The sequence below is a fragment of the Phalangium opilio genome, unplaced genomic scaffold, assembly GCF_054372755.1.
Source record: "Phalangium opilio isolate 3A_F unplaced genomic scaffold, DU_Popi_V2 ptg000209l_1, whole genome shotgun sequence".
Lineage (NCBI taxonomy): Eukaryota > Metazoa > Arthropoda > Arachnida > Opiliones > Phalangiidae > Phalangium > Phalangium opilio.
In genome coordinates, this window is record NW_028324217.1 from 16,102,867 (window position 1) to 16,122,126 (window position 19,260).

Below are 19,260 nucleotides of genomic sequence, written 5' to 3' on the forward strand. Positions count from 1 at the left end.
TTTTCAATCTAAACGCGTTTGAAACAGATACTTTTTCAATCTATGCGCGTTTGAAACGTAAACATTTTCAAACTATACGCGTTTGAAAAATAGAAATTTCAGAACTAAACGCATGTAGGCTGGGCTCGTGTTTAAAAAGGCGTTGCATTTTCCCGTTTAGGAAAACGTTTAGAATCTAAACATTGTTTTTTCTGTGTACTGTTCAAGGCTAGCGAATTCTGGTACTCTTTAATTCACAGTCCATGGTCTTACAGTTCTTCAATAGCGCAATCAGTGCAACAGAGAGAAATTTGATGACAACTTATGTCCGAGGCTTAGCTCAGCTGCGGTTAGTTGTGCATGCTTGCATTACAAATTACTATGCCTCCATCTTTATTATCTATGATGCCTCGGTTATACGACCAATCGCTCCTTAGCTGAGCACCTGGGTAAGTGCGCGCATGCGCGTGAAATTGAGAAACGACTGTGCTGTTCAAGTTGCCTTACCCCTTCCCTCTATGGCTCCCTCTACTTCCTCCAACACGATATGTATACATGTAGAGGCTTCGGGTGAAGTTTTTCACTCGTTCTCAACAACTAAAAGCTTCTGAATTTGTGGCACATACCTTTTCGTTACACTTATTATAAAAATAATACCTTTAACATCTCCAGTTCTCTTAAACGTTTCCTTATCGCTTCCTTAGCTTGAAATGAACAATTGCATTTATTTCATAAAACATTTTTATCGTCCTTTCCATAGAAGGTAAAAATGAAAAATCGTCAAGTTTACAATTTTAATTACTTCAGTACGAGGGATTGTTTTAATACCCTAGAACTGACTTATTTTGAATTTTAAAAACCGGTTTTTTTTAAGTGTCTCAGATCTTTCACTTGACGTTTCCCCATTTCCATAAATGACTATTCTTGCAAAAATTAATGGGAAATAGAATAACACTAAGTCAGGCAGTTTGGCGAGATAATCTGCTGTGCCAAATCTTTGATCATCAAGATAAAAAATATATCCCAACACGCGAAAGGCCTTAAAAGTGGAACTACCTAAAGGGAGGGTGAAGTGGAAAATAAAGTGATTTTTTATCGATTCTTCTAGTGATTATAAGACCAATCTGAATATTGTAACATCCAAGAAAAACCACCGAATTATTTTAAAATTACAATTTGTTTAAAATTTCATTGATAATTTTAAGTAAGTACCTCGGACCAATCGCGTAACGCCATGCCTTTTTATTAACAAAATTCCTGTGGAACACTCCGTGTCGAATGAAATTTATCGCGAGATTTGATAAAAATTGCCCGCGATGTGACAATCGTGGCACGAGACATGGAGCGTGCCACGATAATTTTGTTAACAAAAAGGCAGCGCGTTGGTCGGAGGGGCGTTTTTGAAAATAATCCATAAAATCTCAACCCAATTTGAATTTTAAAACCATTCGCAAGTATTTCCTGAATGGTTCACTATGCAAATTGGTCTAATAATTAGTAGAAGAATAGAGAAAAAAAATCACTTCATTTTTCTCTTCATCCACCTTTCAAAGCAAAACATTATAACGTCATAACGTATATTACTAGTTGGTAGCCCAAAGAAGCTAGAGAGAAACCGATGCTTTGTGTTGTAAATAATATACTGTTCATTACGGATTACTATTTATCCACTACAGCATCAAAACTTCTGTTTCTCTGTCCAATTAGAAGGAAATCACTTTTTCTCTTTCATCGAGGCGAGGAAATTGCATTTTATCGTAGGTCAAAATCTTTTCAGTTCCAGTTATCGAGGACTTGGGTTACAAAAAATTATAAAAATTTTGGCAACCAAGATTTTTCACATCGAAACATAAAGTTTCTAAACGGTAGAATACAATTTTTGTCGATAAATAACGTGGAGCGATATTTCTAGACAGGATTTGAATATTCAGAATCCATGTCGCAACAAAGTTCGTGACCTTGTTTTTGATTTGATATTGCACGTTAAAAGTTGGTACGAATACGGATACATCGGGGGCAATTCTCTAACTTAGGCGAGTTATCGCAAGTGATAACTAGAGATGTGAATTACCGTAATTTTTAAAAATGGTAATTTACCGGGTAAATTACCGATTAAAATTTTGAAACTACAAAAATTACCGTAATTTATTATATTTTATGTTTTAACAGGCTTATTACCGCGGTAATTTTGTAATTTACCGGTAAATTACCATTCTAAAATTACGGTAAGATACAAATCGGTAATTTACGCGGTATTTGGTAAATTACCGACTCACACACTGATAACTATCGTCTAAAGGGTTGGTGTCAGCCTCGAGCGTTCTATGAGAGCGCGATATCTAAATAGCTGATTAGTCTCAGGTGTCATCAAACCTTGAACGGAAAGCGGCGGATGTCTCGCGAATTCCCCCTCGAGCTAATGAAGAACAAGGTGGTCAAGTTAAAATTTTACTGTTTATAATTTTTACGAGAGTGATAACTATGCGAAAGGGTTAAGTTGGTCGATAATTTATCGCTTGTCTCCTTGCCTTGATAAAGAGGAAATGTTTATTCCAATTCCAACGAACCAAATTCGACTATATTAATACCGTATTTGTGGGTATATTTCTACTATACTTGAAAGTTTAGAGTTAAGATTCTTTTCCTTCTTTAGCCACAAGTCGCCTGCCAAAGATTAAGAAATTGTATAACTCTACGACAAATTTTCCCAGAACTATAAGCCTAATTGGACAGTGGGGAGGATAGTGAACGAAGTGTGAAAGCGACTTGTGTAACCCTTTAAGTCGTCCGAAAGATATGACAATTTATTTACCTGTGGCAGTAATTATGCTTCGTTTTTGCAGGACGTGTGCTTTGCTTCCTATAAAAAGAATAGCTTGCAGGTAACAAGCGTTGTTTCACATTAAATTATTAACTCACCAAAATGTGATAAGACCCAATCCGTTGAACCTGACAAAGCGTACCCTTCAGCAACATCGTGGTTCATCGCGAATAACGTCAATAGTAAAAACAACCAGAAAAGGTAACTAGATTTGCGTAACTTCTCCATTTTGAAAAGCAAAATGATATTATAAATACGTGGTTAATATTTTCATTTCATGCCTGAACATCTCGCTAAACTGGTTTATGAGCTCATCTAGCGAAAAAGAAAGGGAACTAGTTTTAGTTGAATCAACAACATCGGGGGATGAAATATTTTGGAAGGTCGTTAAACAATTACAATTTTGTTTTTCAAGGAACTTCAGCCTTTTTTTATAAAAGTCCCGGCGGAAATACAAGAAAAACGGTAATAAATAAATAGTTTAGGAATTGCGCAAAACATTTCTCATAATATGAAAGTAAGATAGTAAAACTTAAATCAAAAATTTATTATATTGATCATTTTTAGTTTTATTAACAACTAATATTTATGAAACGAAAATACTAATTTAAACAAAATAGTTTCGTGTACGTATGATGAAAAACTATATCATTATTTCCATATTGTTTTAAAATGAAGTTTTGAACGGAAGACGCAAATATTACGATATCTACATTCAATTTTGAGTATCATAAAAAATGAAGTTGAAAAATTAAAATCAAGTATAAATGAGAATGAGATTCCGAGATAAAGATTAAATATATTTTTATAAAAACGAAGACACGGCTCGTATTTAATACGTTCATAATGAACATTTGATAGTGGAAGCGTTACTCATCTAGTATGCACGTTTGACATATCAAGGCCTGTCCAGAGACTCCAGACTGGCACATTTTGCGCGTTCGCGTCTTCGCTTTGCTGGTTTGCAAGATCGTGCTTCTGTCCACATTGGGTTTTCGCTACACTGCGTCCTCATCTTCCGAAGATACAATGTTCTTGCGAATAGGCCAAGAATTTCGCGCCTTCGCGAGAAAACACCAATCACAGGAAGGGTGTGGTCTTCGGTTCTTGTCTTTTTTTACAATGGCTGAAGTAACATTTTTAGGTAGAGAGGAGGAAACGAAAGAATTAGGGTCTGCAGTATTGGACGACTGGGGTTACAACATTAGGCCGCCTCTCTTCGCAAGGAACAATTAAATTCTTCTTGAATCCCAAAACTTAAAATATACTAAAATAAATAAATTTCGTCTTAAAAAGTTACTAATTTTTGGTAAAGGATAAAAATTATAGAACAAGCCGATGAGGTTCTATTTTCAGTTTACCGTAATAAGTATCGTGTCATGGTGGAACAAAACCATTTTTCCATGCGTAAAAATCCTATGTAAAATTAAAGCAAACATTCTCATATAGTACTAGTCCATTTGTTCGCCCCTTATGTCTCGAGGATCCAGCGACGTTTTCTGTGGGGAAAATGTGATCAAGTGATCGGCCGCCATTTGCGTGGGCTGTGGTTTTATCGTCTGATTCAGAAGACACAATTTTAAAATTGGCAGCGTCTATGCCGTATTCTTTTAGATTTTATTATTTGCTTGCACGTTTCGGAATTAAGGTTCCAATTTTAGTTTAAAAAAATTTAGTTAATGCAATTAAATTTCGCTAGAAAATATATCGTTTACGAATGTTCTTTGTCTGAAACTGCAGCCGACAATAAATCAAAAAATACTTGGAAAAGTGACTAGTTGGCACGAGGGTCTGGTTGCATTTCACTTCCGATAATTGCGCTCGGTTTTTCAACCGAAAATTGAGCGACCGCCGTAGCGGCGACGTTACTCCAATATATACCAAGATTATTGGCAAACGCAACAATGTAACATAATATGAGATTTTTCTAAATTTAACTTTTACAAGACCTTGGCTTCCGAAAGTTAGTTAATTTTTCGAAATAACTGTTAAATTTGATGTACTGCACCTAACTTCTCATTCGATATTTCATTCTACAACTTTAATTACGCCGTAATTACATACAAACGTGACTTACACTTCAATTTTTTTCTATTTTATGTATCTACCGAGGCCACTTTTAAAAGAATAAACAAACATAGAACATATAGATGTCAGTAGAAAGTCTAGTAATACATTTGAAAACGAATGTTATAACGCGTCACAAATTCATTTAGAAGTATAAAATGTTGCAATTTCACGCCGCTCATTAACTATATCAAAGTCCAATAAAGATTGGCAAAAAGAATATGATCGACGGATAATTTTGTTCACCGTAAGTTTATCAACCTCGACGCTGAAATTAAGAAAAAAATGTGTATGAATTACTAATTTCAAATGCTACAACAGAAAGGTGTATCGTAAATTTAGGGGTGTAGTGCACAAAATTAAAACATTTCCACCTTCAAATTTTACACGCCTCGACATAAGAAGGGGTGTGCTTAAAAATAGGGCTATCGGTAAATTTTCATGGCCATAATAACTCATATAATATTTAAACTCCTGGGGATATGCATAATAATGCTCATACAACCATGAAATTACTTATGCCAAAAGAGATTTTGACCAATTTCAAATTGATTTATCATAGCTTTTACACCGGTCCAATGTAACTTTCTAAATAATTTTGATTCATGAGACAAATATTTCAAGGTTTACGACCGTCTTTCTTGATTACGATGAATGATGAGGCTATAGGTTTTCACTAGCAATCGACAAATTAGTCTGTAAGTTTGTGACACACCTTTCCGTGCACAAATTATAAAACATAATACCCTTAGCTTCTCCTGTTGTTTTATCCATTGTCTTAACACCTCCCTAGCTTGAAATTAACAATTCCATTTAGTTAACAATATAAAACTGTTCTATCGGCTCTTTCAAAGTAGGGGAAAGAAAAAAAACTTCAAGTGATCATTAAGGCGGATTGAATAACCATCCGTTCTCAAAAGAGATGCGTAAATAAATTTCTGCACTTCTTTTCAGTTAGTTATGTAACACGTTTTAGTTATAGTTAGTGCCCCAGTGCGGAGATATTTTAAATTTGAAAAACCAGCTTTTTGTTAAAGGGATACTATCAGATGAAAATTTTAGTGCCGTGTTTTATTTTTTCCTGGTTTGTTTTAATTAACTATGAAGTCTCTAATTTTTTGTGATTTTTCAAACATTTTTTCAATGAAAATAAAATTTTTTAAAGTTTGTTAGGCTTAGCAATGGGTTTCGATTTTAGCACACTTACCTACCGGCCAATAAAAACCTCTTTAGGGATAGAGACAAATCAACCAATCCCGTGAAGTTTAGAGAATATTTAGTCGTATGCTGTCTGCTTCAAATAGGAAAAGCTGAGTTTTCGAGGGCGGGAAATAAGTATTTTTTAGAGTGGCCTCGTCAGTCGTCACCATTGACTCCCCAGGACCCGTCGTCTGCTAAAGTTTGAGGACGCTAGTAAGTGTGTTGTAGATTGACTCTGCTGAGGCTTAAAAGATGGGTTTTTTTAATTTTTCCAATCCCGAGCGTCACAAAGAACACTGATCTTCCCATTCCTAAGACTAATAACTAGACACTCAGATTATCAGATATACAACAAAATTACTACACGCCGCATTTTAATATAGTAAGTTTAAGACAAAAATTTGAGTGTAAGTGAAACGTAAAAGCATCAACAACATGTTAATTATCCGCTACTCATTAAATGATCAAACCCGCGCCATTCTTTTGAGTTCTAAAAAGTAGAATAGATATTTCTGAGCCTAATGCAGACGACGTAAATGAGACTCGACTGAGAAAACCTTTGGGGATTGCCTCTTATAAATCGCGGGTGCTGATTGGCCGGTAGATCGCTTTACCAAAATTCAAGTGCATGTTTTGGACACAAAACTTCAATTATTGTTTAAAACTATAAATAGCTCTTCAAAAAATCTTCCACCTGACATTTTCCAAACTCTAAAAATGTCTATGCTTGAAAGTGGTAAAGACTAATAGCCCCTTCCAAAAAGTTTTGAAAAAAATGTTCTTAGTCTGAGTCAGTTCAGTTCTTCTTACAAACAGAAAGTAGTTTCCCCGCATAGCCTAGTTCACAACCTAGATATGACGTTTTTTAGCTCCAAGTGCGCATGCGCGAAGAACTTAAACAACAAGATGCACAAGGCAGTCAAACTTAGGGGCTATTGAAATAACATTAAATGATACAGCAAGGAGAGGAAGTCTGAGCCAATGAAGAAACTAATTACAGCACTGCCTGTACTTTCGCGTAGAAAATTTACAATTATGCACCAATAAATCTATGAAAATCAAGAAAGAAAAATATCCTAAAACATAAAACAATACTTTCCCAGGAAAGCGGAAAATGATAAGTTGGTCGACTAATGATGCTGGAGAATAAGCGAGGCTTTTGTCACAGAGAGAATACTGGGTAATACCATAAGTTTATCATGCCTCTAAGTACACAAATACGGGTTACAACTGGGCATCTTCCGCAGGCCACTGTGACGTCAGAACTCGTATAGCGCTAAGATCCGAAGAGAGAAAATTTTGAAATTTCTGTCGCGGTGCAGCCACCAAGCGGTCGAGACGATTACTAAATGGGTCACATGAAAAAAAATCATCCAATGGAATAAAGGAGATTTTTCGTTTCGTATAGGCAGGCATTGGGGGGGGGGAACGAATTTTACTTAAGCAACCCCAATTCCCTCTCTCTCTCTCTCGTGAGATAGAGGCGGTTTCAAAACTGGAACATTCTAAAAGGGATAAAAGAAACGCTAGGCTAGGCAGTACAATTTTGTATTGAAGTTGAGGTGATAAATGATACGGAGAGAGTATAGGGTTTCATTGAAGAGAGCCAGACAAACACTATTGCCATAGGTGCCATAGGATTAGCAGCCATTTCTCTACTTAGAGGCATTATAAACTTATGGTAATACGGGATGATTATTCAACCACAACAGTATCTCAATTTATGTTATTTCTATGTTCCTTTCAACTCTGATTGGCCAGCGGGGAGGATATGCAACGAAGTGCGGAACGACTTCTGTAACCCTTAAGTCATCCAAAATATATGAAAATTTGTTATTTACTTATGGCAGACCCCTTTATTGTAACTAGATTTCTTTTCTCCATGACATGTGCATTGTTTTCTATAAGGAAAAATGCTAGGCAGTTAAAAAGGATTATCTTACATTAAGTTTTAACTCACCATAATGTGATGAGACCAAATCCGTTGAAACTGCCAAATCGTAGCCTTCGGCAACCTCGTTGTGCGTCGCTAATAACGTCAATATTAAAAATATCCAAAGAAGATAGCTCGATTTGCGTAACTTATCCATTTTGAAGAGATAAATTAACTAATATTTCAGTGGTTTAAAATTTCTTCGTAGGTGTATGCATCTCGCTAAACTGGAATATAAGAGCTCTTCAAGCGAAGAAAAAAGGAAACTAGTTCTAGTTGAATTAACAATATCGTGTGGATGAAATTTTTTTGAATGGCGTTAAGCAACTGTAATTTTTTTCAAGGAACTGGCCTTTTCGTTATAAAATTTCCGGTGGAAGTACAAATAAAATTTATAAATAATAAATAGTTTTGGAATTGTGCAACACATTTTTTATCACATGAAAATCAAATATTGAAGCTTAGTAATGATATTTAATAGAGACATTGTTATGATTTAGAACATTATTTTTAGCTGAATCAACAACAGAAATTTATAAAACTAAAATATCAATTTAAAGAAAGTAATGGAATGTTTGTAGAGGTGTATAATAATGTCATTATTTTCGTTTTAAAGTGAAGTTTTCAACTAAAAGTGTACCGATTACGATATCGATATAAAATTTTGAGAATGACAATATAACATGAATTAGAAAATTTATGAGATTCCTGGAGGTTGATTAAACATGTATGTAAATGTATAAAACGAGGATTTACTGCCACAGGTAAATAAATTGTCATATCTTTCGGACTTTTCCAATTTTCCGTGATCCTAATAAATGGCGCCTAGAATTGTAAAAACTTTTCTCTATGCAACAAAGTCTGCGCGTTTCAACCGATTTCACAAATATTTAGTACACTGGTTTCCTTTAACCTATAGACGGATTGAATGGTCTTTCGGATTCTATTTGTCACCACCTTTTTAAATGGCGGCCAAAAACTTTAAAACCTTTCTTTATGAAATAATGTCCGCATGCAAAGTAATAAAAAATGTCCCGACGGGCTGACGGGCAACGTTGAGTGCCTTCGCTCCTAGGGTGATGGAAGCTCTTATTACACGCTAGTCCTTAATAAATCTACAAATCCGTAATAAATTTTGAAATCTTTAACAAATCTTCGAATCCTTAACAAATCTTTACATCCGTAACAAATCACAAATCAAAGAAAATTCCATAGATTTCAAATCTCGTACAGATTTTTAACGAGTGACGCACCCCTCGCGTATGTCACGGAGAGGTTCTAATTTCGACGTACCAGTATGTCTCTCTGTGTGTGTGTGTCTATCTGTCTATTGTTACACCCCAGGGGACCGCGTTCGCAGTTGGTAAAGCGGGGCAAATGTGTTGTCAACGTCCGGACCGGAAATTAGGAAAATTGTACTCCACCTAGAGTCCGACGCCGCCGATAGTACGCCGGCGCGCCGCCACATTTCTAGTTTTTAACCCCGCCGCCGCCGTATGTACTTTTAAACAGCGCGCCGCCGCGCCGCGACGCCGAAATATCACCGGCGTACGCCGGCGTGCCAACCAGTCTTGGAAATAGCACAGGTCCAAAACCAGTTTATTAATTGCTCGGACCAGTTTTTTTATTCTAAATCTGGGGGTTACTGGTCCTTGGGATCAGTTTATTAATTGAGAACTTTTAAGAAAATTGAAGAGGGACCAGTTTAAAAATTCTAGTCATTATAAATTTGTACTCCACGGATCTAGACTCCTAGCCTTGCCTTCCTTGCTACAACCACAGCCCACTCGATCACTCTTAGGCTTTACACGCCAATGTTTTTCCTGTGTAAAAGCGCGTGTTGGTAATTTTGGGCTTTATCGCTCGAAATCGAAGGAGCCATTTTTAGCATAGTCGGCCATGGGAGGAACGCAGTTATTTAGCCAGAATTTTGAAACTACTGGTTCAAATCTCTTGAAATTTTAAAGAGATGTGTAAAACAACGTTTGCTAGTTTTTGGAAATTTTCCAAACATTTCCTTTTATAGTTTTTTTTATAAATATTAGAACGAAAATTAGCCCTAATTAAATCAAATCTCTTGAAATTTTAGTGAGAGGCATATTGCACGGTTTCAAATTATGATGCAATGTTTCAAAGTTTTCAAACGAACAATTTTCTTCACAAAATTCATTAAACTTTTGTTTGTGCATAATCCTACAACCTATTTAGTCGCTTAGGAAAATTTTAGGAAAAGAACTATTCGTTTCAAATTTTTGAAATTTTGTACGATAATTTAAAATCTTTCAATATGCCTCTCACTAAAATTTCAAGAGATTCGAACCAGTGAAACTGAAGGAAACAAATTTAAACTGTTTGAGACAAGGCCATGGTTAATTTTCGTTTTAATGTTCTTACAAAAAGCTAGGAAAGAGAAACATTTTAAACTTCGCACAAAAATACCAAACATTATTTTCCAAATCTCATTAAAATTTCAACAGATTTCAACCAGTATTTTCGAACATGGACTGATCTTGTGCACACCACCACTTCACAACTGAGAACTACATACGACATTAATCACTCGTTGTGAACATACACGCCTCTAACGCCGCCGCCGCCATTAAAATTGTATGTAACGCCGCCGCCGGCTTATAGAACGGCGCGCCGGCGGCGCGCCGTCGCCAATATGCCTAAACTGTGCAAACGCCGCCGCCGACAACTTTTTGGCGGCGTCGGACTCTAACTCCACCTACAATTGCTATAACTCCATTGTCTGTCTAACACCACCATCATCCGGTCTTTTGTCCATCCCAAAAGGCGGATTCAACTAGCAGAAGTCCATTAAAACTTATAATATGAAATGACTGGTTACCAGGAAAGAATTCAGCAAAATGACCAAAAAAATATTTTCCCATTCTCTTAACTACCCGTACAAAAATTTACGGCTGCATTTTTGCTGTTAATTAGATTTTTTAGAATCTGCAATATATTGCAAATAAACTGGAATATTCTGGAATAATACTGGAATAAACCTGCAAAATGTTCAATTTCAGACACAATTAAGATGCATTCCAGAGAGCAATGCAGAACATTTTAGACGTTTTGCAGAAAAATATCTTTCGTTGGAAAACTCAGTACAGCAGTATACAAAATTTAGCTACTCTAGAGTCATAAAATAGCTACCTTACAGCTAGAAAACAGAGGGGAAATAGTAACTCCCGTAAGAAATAAGATGTTTGTAGGCTTATTACAGGTACCTTCTATAGTAAATCCTTACTAAGTTTCGTTGCCGATTTTATTTTAATTTAAATTTTGTTTGGTTTGGGAGAGCTTTATTTAAGGCATAGACTACCGACTGAAAAATAGCCCATGAACTTACATTAGTATATCGGAGAGAGACTGGAGATCCTTCCTTAGTAAAAGAAAGTGAAGAAGTGATTTATTTTTTACAAAAATTTCAAGGTGTGTACAGTTGACGATTTTGGGGTTAGAAAAGGGTGGGGATTTTCCACGACAGGGTTCGAACAGTAGGATTATCGATTGATTTGAAAACATGTTATCCTACTGCTCACCTGGGGCTTTACCCTTTTCTTTACGAAGTTTTCCATTTTAACATTCTTAGAATTTATATTTTTTCTTTTTTGTACTGATATTTTTTTAGGGTTTTTTTGCAATTTCTATTTTATACAACAACTTTTTAGTAACAATTTAAGTAGCAATTTTAATAAGTAAGAAATTAAGTAACAAATTTTATAAGTAAGAAATTAAGTAACAAAATCAATTTAGTTAAGAAAATAATTAACACTCCCCGCGTAATATTGACTAATATTACTAAATAACATTTTATTTTCTCCTTTTTTTTTTAATTTATCTCTAAGTTATACAACAATTGTATAGGACGTCTAATTGTATTTCCATTACTTGTGCGAAGTTCGCAAGATCTGATTTTATTATCTCTGCCTAATTTAATTTCCGTTACAACACCTAGTTTCTATACGTGTTTTGGCACTTTATCTTGGTGAATCAACATTACATCGCCTAACTTAACCTCGCTTTGTTTATTTTTAGCGCAATTGTGGTGCGCTGATCGCAATTCCATTAAATATTCGTGCCTCCATCTTCTCCAGAAGGTCTCTATCAATTGTTCCCTATATCTAATTCTTTTAACCATTTCTCTTTGAGTTTCCGGAGCCTTGACCAGTTTTAAATTTTGAGGGGGTAAACAAGTAATTCTTTTGCCGGTTAAAAAGTGCGCCGGTGTGAGTGGGGAGGGTTCATCAATGTTGTTAAAAACGTAGGTTAAGGGTCGTGAATTTATAGCGGCTTCCGCCTCTACCAGAATAGTTTCCATTTCCGAAAATTTAAGCATGGCTTTTCCCAAAACCTTTTTTAGTATTGTTTTTGTTGACCGAACTAGTCTTTCCCAATAGCCTCCATGCCAGGCCGCCCTTTCCACTATGAATTTCCATGTGATTCCTTTTGCACTAGATAATTCCAATAGCTCTTTTCCATTTAATTTTTCCTAAATAAGGTTTAAGTCTTGGCTACCCTTTTTAAAGGTAAGAGCGTTGTCAGAGTAAATTACTTCTGGTATTCCCCTCCTTCCCATCATTCGTTTAAAAGCCATTATGAAATCTTCAGTTGTTAATGTTTGAACTAGCTCAAGGTGCACAGCACGAGTTACAGCGCAAGTGAATAAGCATATGTAGGTTTTCTCAGTGTTTTTGTTTGTGTTATTTCTTATGTAAAGCGGACCGGCAAAGTCCACGCCTATTACTGAAAAGCTTTGAGTTTGTTCAATCCTATCCGAGGGAAGAGGGGCAGTTGGGGCTTTCCCAGCCTTAGCTAGATCCTTTTTGCATGTTACGCAGTTTTTGATGGTTGTTTTTGCTACCTGTCGCGCGGCTATTATCCAGTATTGTTCCCTTGCTTGAGTTACGGTACTTTGGACCCCACTATGCATTACCAACCTATGACATCTATCCATAATCAGTGATGTAAATCTATTTTTGTTTAAGATTATAGGGTGTTGTTCCCTATAGGTTAGAACTTTTGATTCTGTTAGCCTGCCTCCCACACAAATTAATCCGTCCCCATTGAGTATAGGGTTGAGAGACACTAATTTTGATGATTCGGGGATAGGATTACCGTTTTGGATAGCAGCCCATTCTATTCCAAATTCATTTTTTTGAATATGTTTTATCCAGTTAATTTCCGCTCTAGCCATTTCTTGGGCCGTTATAGGTCCTGTAATTTTTATTTTGTTCTTAGCGCGCTCTAATACCCTGTAGAGGTATGCAGTGACCCGTAATAGCTTGCAAATGGTTCCATAATTATTTATGTTAATTAAGTTGTTTAGATTTCCTTTCTCCTGAGATCTAATAGTCAAGTTAATAATTTTTCTTTTTTCTGGTTCTACGGACTCGGGGCTAAATTCGAATTCTATATTTTTATCTTGGGGCCAATTTGATTTAGGTTCCTTTAACCATTGTGGCCCTTCCCACCAGACTTTACTTTGAGCCAATTTTTCCACTGTCACTCCCCTAGTGGGTAGGTCTGCCGGGTTTTGAACTCCGGGGCAATGTGACCAACTGTTTGGGTTGGATAACTCTTGAATTTCTTTTACACGGTTTGACACAAAAGGTTTCCATGTGTCAGATTTTCACTTTATCCAATGTAAAGCTATTGTGGAGTCTGTCCACATGAAAATCGTTGTGTTTTTATCGCTAAATTCCTCCTTGACGTAATTAACTAACCTAGCGCCTAAGAGGCATCCCATTAATTCCAGCCTAGGTAGTGTTAGTGTTGATTCTTTTAGGGGGGCTACCCTAGCCTTGGCAGTGATTAATGCTGAACCAACTTTTCCTGATTTTAATTCAAATCTTACATAAATAACCGTAGCATAAGCCCCTTGACTAGCATCGCAGAATCCATGTAATTCTTGAGATACAATATCGTCCTGGCTAACTCCGTAATAATGTCTTGGGATTGAGATATTACGTAATTTTGGCAATTCAAGAGTCCATTTGCTGAAGTCTTCAGCCAAGTTTGGGGGTAAGGCTTCATCCCAACCTAATTTTAATTTCCATAGTTCTTGCAAAAGCATTTTTGCTCTAATTGTGTAAGCCGAGAGTAGGCCGACAGGGTCGAAAATTTGCGCTACGGTACTTAAAACTTCTCGTTTACAGATTTTTCCGGTTTTAATTAACTCAAATATTTTTGTTAAGTCAAAGGAAAAGGTATCGGTACCCGTGTTCCATCTTAATCCCAGAACCTTTAGAGTTTCAGGCTCCGTTCCTCCTTCAAATAAGGCTATTTCGTTTTTGTCATTATTTTCTAGCATTCTGTGATCGCTATCTGCCCATTTTTTCCTTAATTCTATAGAATTTGTTTGCCATTTACGAAGGCGCATACTAGCCTTTGACATGAGGTCCATAGCCCCTGTAGATAATTTGAAAGCCTTCTCTACACTATCATCCCCACTAGTCAGGTCATCGACGTATAGGTCATTGTCTAACATTTTTACTACCTTAGGATCAGCGTCGGGGGTGTTTTTAATGTGATGTTTAATTGTAGCTGTTAAAATGTGGGGGGAAGAAGTTATGCCAAAGGGTAATCGTGCAAATCCTAACTCTATAAATTGGTTCATTTGGATTTTTCCAGTGCTATCCTGTACGACCCACAAAAATCTAACCGAGTCCCTTTCTTCCTCGTGTAAGGCTATCATTAAAAATGCCTTTACAATGTCAGCGATAAACGCTACTAAATGTTTTCTGAACCTAATTAATAATAGAAGCAATTCTGGAGTTAAGTTTTTGCCTGGGTCTAGGCAGTCGTTCAACGACGGAACCCCCTTTGCGTGGGAGGAGCCATCGTTGACCACTCTTAGTTTTGTTGTTTTGACTTCTGGTCTTATTACGGCTTGATGGGGTAAATAAAAAGTGCCTGGTTTTTCGATACTTGGTAATGGGACCCTTTCTATTATACCTAATTTCAATTGCTCGTCTATAACTTTTTTATAGTCCGAAAACAATATGGGATCATTCATGAATCTTTTATTTAAAGCTATAGCCCTTTTTGTAGCTACCTCCTTGTTGTTGGGTAAGACCCCTTTTTCAGTTTTCCAAGGAAATTGCACGTGGTACCTCCCTTCTATTTTTTCTATTTTTAAATCTAAATTTTCTGCGTTTTGATCTTGATTTTGTTTACAATTTCCGTCTAAAATTCCAAGACTTTCTAAATCCCAAAAGCCCTTTACTATGGTTTTTAATTTACTTACTCCTATTCCCATGGATATAATTGAACATTCTAGTAATTCTGAGTTTCTTCCTTCTCTTGGCCCTTGGATAGCCCATCCTAGCATTGTTTCAATAGCCACTAATTTATGTCCAAATCTTTCTGATTTTCCCGTGGCAACTTCCCAGTAAAAATCTCCTCCAATCAGGAATTCTATGCTAGAGCTACAAGCTAGATTCCCATTAATCTGATCTGCCAATTGCCATCCCTTTAAGTTAATAAAATGTTCTACTTCCGCGCTGTTGTATGATGTTATAGTTTTGCAAATGTATGGGACTTCTAGCGCTGTTATTTCCACCCTTTTGTTTGGATTTTGTGTGTTTTGCAAGACTAGTTTTATTTGTCTACGTTTTTCTTGGACTGGGATTTCGCTACCAAAATGATAAATTTCTACTACCTGCTCTCCAATTATAGGTAATTTTAGTTGTTCAACTATGTTATTTGTTACAAAACTAGCCTGAGCTCCGGGGTCCAAGAGACCTCTAATATTTTTATTTTCGTTAGTGTTAGGATTTAAAGCTATGGCTCGAGCTGTCTGTAATAACACCGTTCTCTCACTAGTTACTGACATGGTTTGGCACCCAGAAACAATGCTTTCTGGCGTTGGAGACGATTGGGTTTTAATTATGTTAACCTCATTTTTATCACATAAAGCAAAACTATGTCCTTTTCCACATTTTTTACAAATTTTGATATGTGATGGACATATTTCTGCAGAACGATTTTGCCTAAGGCAAGTAAAACATCTTCCTTGATCCCTTACTATTTTTTGTTTTTGTTCTAAGTTGAATTTTGTGCAATTGGGGGATCTATGGACACTATCCTGGCAGAAGATGCAGTAAATGTTATCAGAGGGGTTTCTTTGATAATTAAATTTGGGATAATTATTTTGATGATAATTTTTGGGGTAGTTATTTTGATAAGTTCTTGGGTTATTGTTAAACCTTATCCCCGTATTCAAAACCTGCGCTGAAGATCTAGGCCTAAAAGAATTGCTTTCGTTTTTTGGTTTAAATTGAGACCCATCCATTTTGGGTTTGGGGTTTCCTGGCGTAGCTCCTAGAAGTCTCGCAGATTCTCTATTTTCCAATTCTTTCTTAATAAATTCTAACAAAAAGTTAACATTCCATCTACGTTCTTCGTTTAATTCCCTAGAATATTGTAGCCTAAAATCCTCGGGGAGACTTTTTAAGATAGAGGCACAAAAGGCGTTTCCCTTAGCTGAAGTATCTACGTTTAATGCTTTTAAGCTGCGAATGTTGATTTCACAAGTGTTATAGTGGTTTCTTAGTGCCTTTAAATTGTTTGAATCATTAAGTGGTTTTAATCCTAAATCTAACAAAGCATTTGTATGACTTAAAATTGCAAAATCCGGATTTCCAAATTGGTTAATCAAAATTGTTACTGCTTCATCATAAGCCTCATCAGACGCGAAAAGTCCTTCTATAGCCATTTTGGCTTCTCCTTCTAAGTAAGATTTCAAATAATTGAATTTTTCTACCTTTTGAAGTTCTTCTTTGTTGTGTACAGCTGCCTTGAATTGGTTCCAAAACGATGACCACTGGGTGAGATCGCCGTTGTATTTCGCCATGATGAGTATTGGTAGTTTAGTTGTTTCCGCCGTTCTTGATTGAATAGATCCTCCCCCGTGGTTTCCAAGAACGCTGAGGTTGGTATTAGATCCCGATATTGACGGTGCATTTGAAGTGGTTTGTATTCCTTGGTTACGTATTTTTTTTAATTTTCGATTAGTCCGATTTTTAATAAGTATCAAGTCCTCGCGGTATTGTTGAGCAGCTTTCACTTGACTTTCCGCTTCCGAGGTCGAATCCATTAATTTAATTATTTTTTCTTCCAGTTGAATTAGATCTTGTTCTTTTTGTTCTACGCACGCCAGTGCATCTTCCAAATCATCCTCATCGGGTGATTCTTCTTTTAACAGCTTTTCCAAAGCCGTGATTAGTTTAGTAGTTAAAGTTCTTATAGCTTTCCTAGTTGCTTTTAGGTTTTCTAATTCCTTTTTCTTTGCCGAGGAACCGCTTGCTCCCGCTTCTTCGCCATCTCCAGCCATTTTGATTGAGTTTATTTTATTCCGATTACTAATTTACGTTTATTTTAGGGGATGTGGTTTAATCCCGGGTTGACACGCACCATATAGTAAATCCTTACTAAGTTTCGTTGCCGATTTTATTTTAATTTAAATTTTGTTTGGTTTGGGAGAGCTTTATTTAAGGCATAGACTACCGACTGAAAAATAGCCCATGAACTTACATTAGTATATCGGAGAGAGACTGGAGATCCTTCCTTAGTAAAAGAAAGTGAAGAAGTGATTTATATTTTACAAAAATTTCAAGGTGTGTACAGTTGACGATTTTGGGGTTAGAAAAGGGTGGGGATTTTCCACGACAGGGCTCGAACAGAAGGATTATCGATTGATTTGAAAACATGTTATCCTACTGCTCACCTGGGGCTTTACCCTTTTCTTTACGAAGTTTTCCGTTTTAACATTCTTAGAATTTATATTTTTTCTTTTTTGTACTGATATTTTTTTAGGGTTTTTTTGCAATTTCTATTTTATACAACAACTTTTTAGAAACAATTTAAGTAGCAATTTTAATAAGTAAGAAATTAAGTAACAAATTTTATAAGTAAGAAATTAAGTAACAAAATCAATTTAGTTAAGAAAATAATTAACACCTTCCAGATATTTTGTATGCATGTTACAGTCAGAAATTGCTAAGTTTGTGGGATAATTGCAGGCGTGATTCGGATACTTTTTAGGATAATTGTAGGCGTGTTTCAGATACTTTTCAGGATCATTACAGGCGCGTATCAGATACTTTGTAGGATAATTGCAGGAGCGTTTCATATAATTTTCAGGACCATTACAGGCGCGTTTCATATACTTTTCAGGATCATTGTAGGTGCGTTTCAGATACTTTGCAGGATCATTGTAGGTGCGTTTCATATTCTTTGTAGGATAATTCCAGATGCGTTTCAGATACTTTGTAGGATAATTGCAGGCGCGTTTCTGATACTCTGTAAGATCATTGCAGGCGCGTTTCAGATACTTTGCAGGGTCATTGCAGCCGCGATTCAGATAATTTTTAGGATAGTTGCAGGCGGATGTCAGATCATTTTTAGGATAGTTGCAGGCGCATGTCAGATACTTTGCAGGATAAATGCAGGCGCTTTTCATATACTTTGTAGGAAAATTGCAGGCGCGTTTCAGATACTTTTAAGGACCATTACAGGCGCGTTTCAGATACTTTAATTTGTACGATTATTGCAGGTGCTTTTCAGATAATTTATAGAATAATTGCAGGCGCGTTTCAGATACTTTGTAGGAAAATTGCAGGCGTGTTTCATATACTTTGTAGGAAAATTGCAGTCGTGTTTCAGATACTTTTCAGGATCATTATAGGCGCGTTTCAGATGCTTTGTAGGATCATTGCAGGTGCTTTTCAGAAAATTTTTAGGATCATTGCAGCCGCATTTCAGATACTTTATAGGACAATTGTAGGCGCTTTTCATATACTTTGTAGGAAAATTGCAGGCGCTTTTCAGCTACTTTGTAGAATCATTAAAGGCGCGTTTCAGATGCTTTGTAGGATCATTGCAAGTGCTTTTCAGATAATTTTTAGGATCATTGCAGCCGCATTTCAGATTCTTTGTAGGATAATTGCAGGAGCATTTCAGATACTTTGTAGGATAATTGCAGGCGCTTTTCATATACTTTGTAGAAAAATTGCAGGCGCTTTTCATATACTTTTTTGGATCATTGCAGGCGCGTTTCAGATACTTTTCAGGATCATAGCAGGTGCGTTTCAGATACTTCGCAGGGTCATTGCAGCCGCCTTTTAGATACTTTGTAGGATCATTGCAGGCTCTTTTCATATAATTTGTAGGATAATTGCAGGTGCGTTTCAGATACTTTGTAGGATAATTGCAGATGCGTTTCAGATACTTCGCAGGATCATTGCAG

The 19,260-nt window shown here is 36.3% G+C and overlaps 1 protein-coding gene across 1 annotated transcript in view; it reads right to left on the reverse strand.

Annotated features, from left to right (window-relative positions):
• The window catches only part of LOC149620854 (uncharacterized), a 39,146-nt gene extending 21,800 nt beyond the window's left edge, over positions 1-17,346 (reverse strand). Inside the window, exons 1-9 of the mRNA XM_089854629.1 lie at positions 13,646-17,346; positions 13,264-13,570; positions 12,565-12,873; positions 11,977-12,501; positions 11,552-11,656; positions 10,576-10,669; positions 8,028-8,096; positions 7,909-7,983; positions 4,253-4,359 (exon numbers count right to left, since the gene is read on the reverse strand). Coding sequence (XP_089710755.1) covers positions 4,253-4,359; positions 7,909-7,983; positions 8,028-8,096; positions 10,576-10,669; positions 11,552-11,656; positions 11,977-12,501; positions 12,565-12,873; positions 13,264-13,570; positions 13,646-17,346 — 5,292 coding nt within the window. The remainder of the gene's footprint in view (positions 1-4,252; positions 4,360-7,908; positions 7,984-8,027; positions 8,097-10,575; positions 10,670-11,551; positions 11,657-11,976; positions 12,502-12,564; positions 12,874-13,263; positions 13,571-13,645) is intronic.
• Between the last annotated feature and the right edge of the window lie 1,914 nt (positions 17,347-19,260).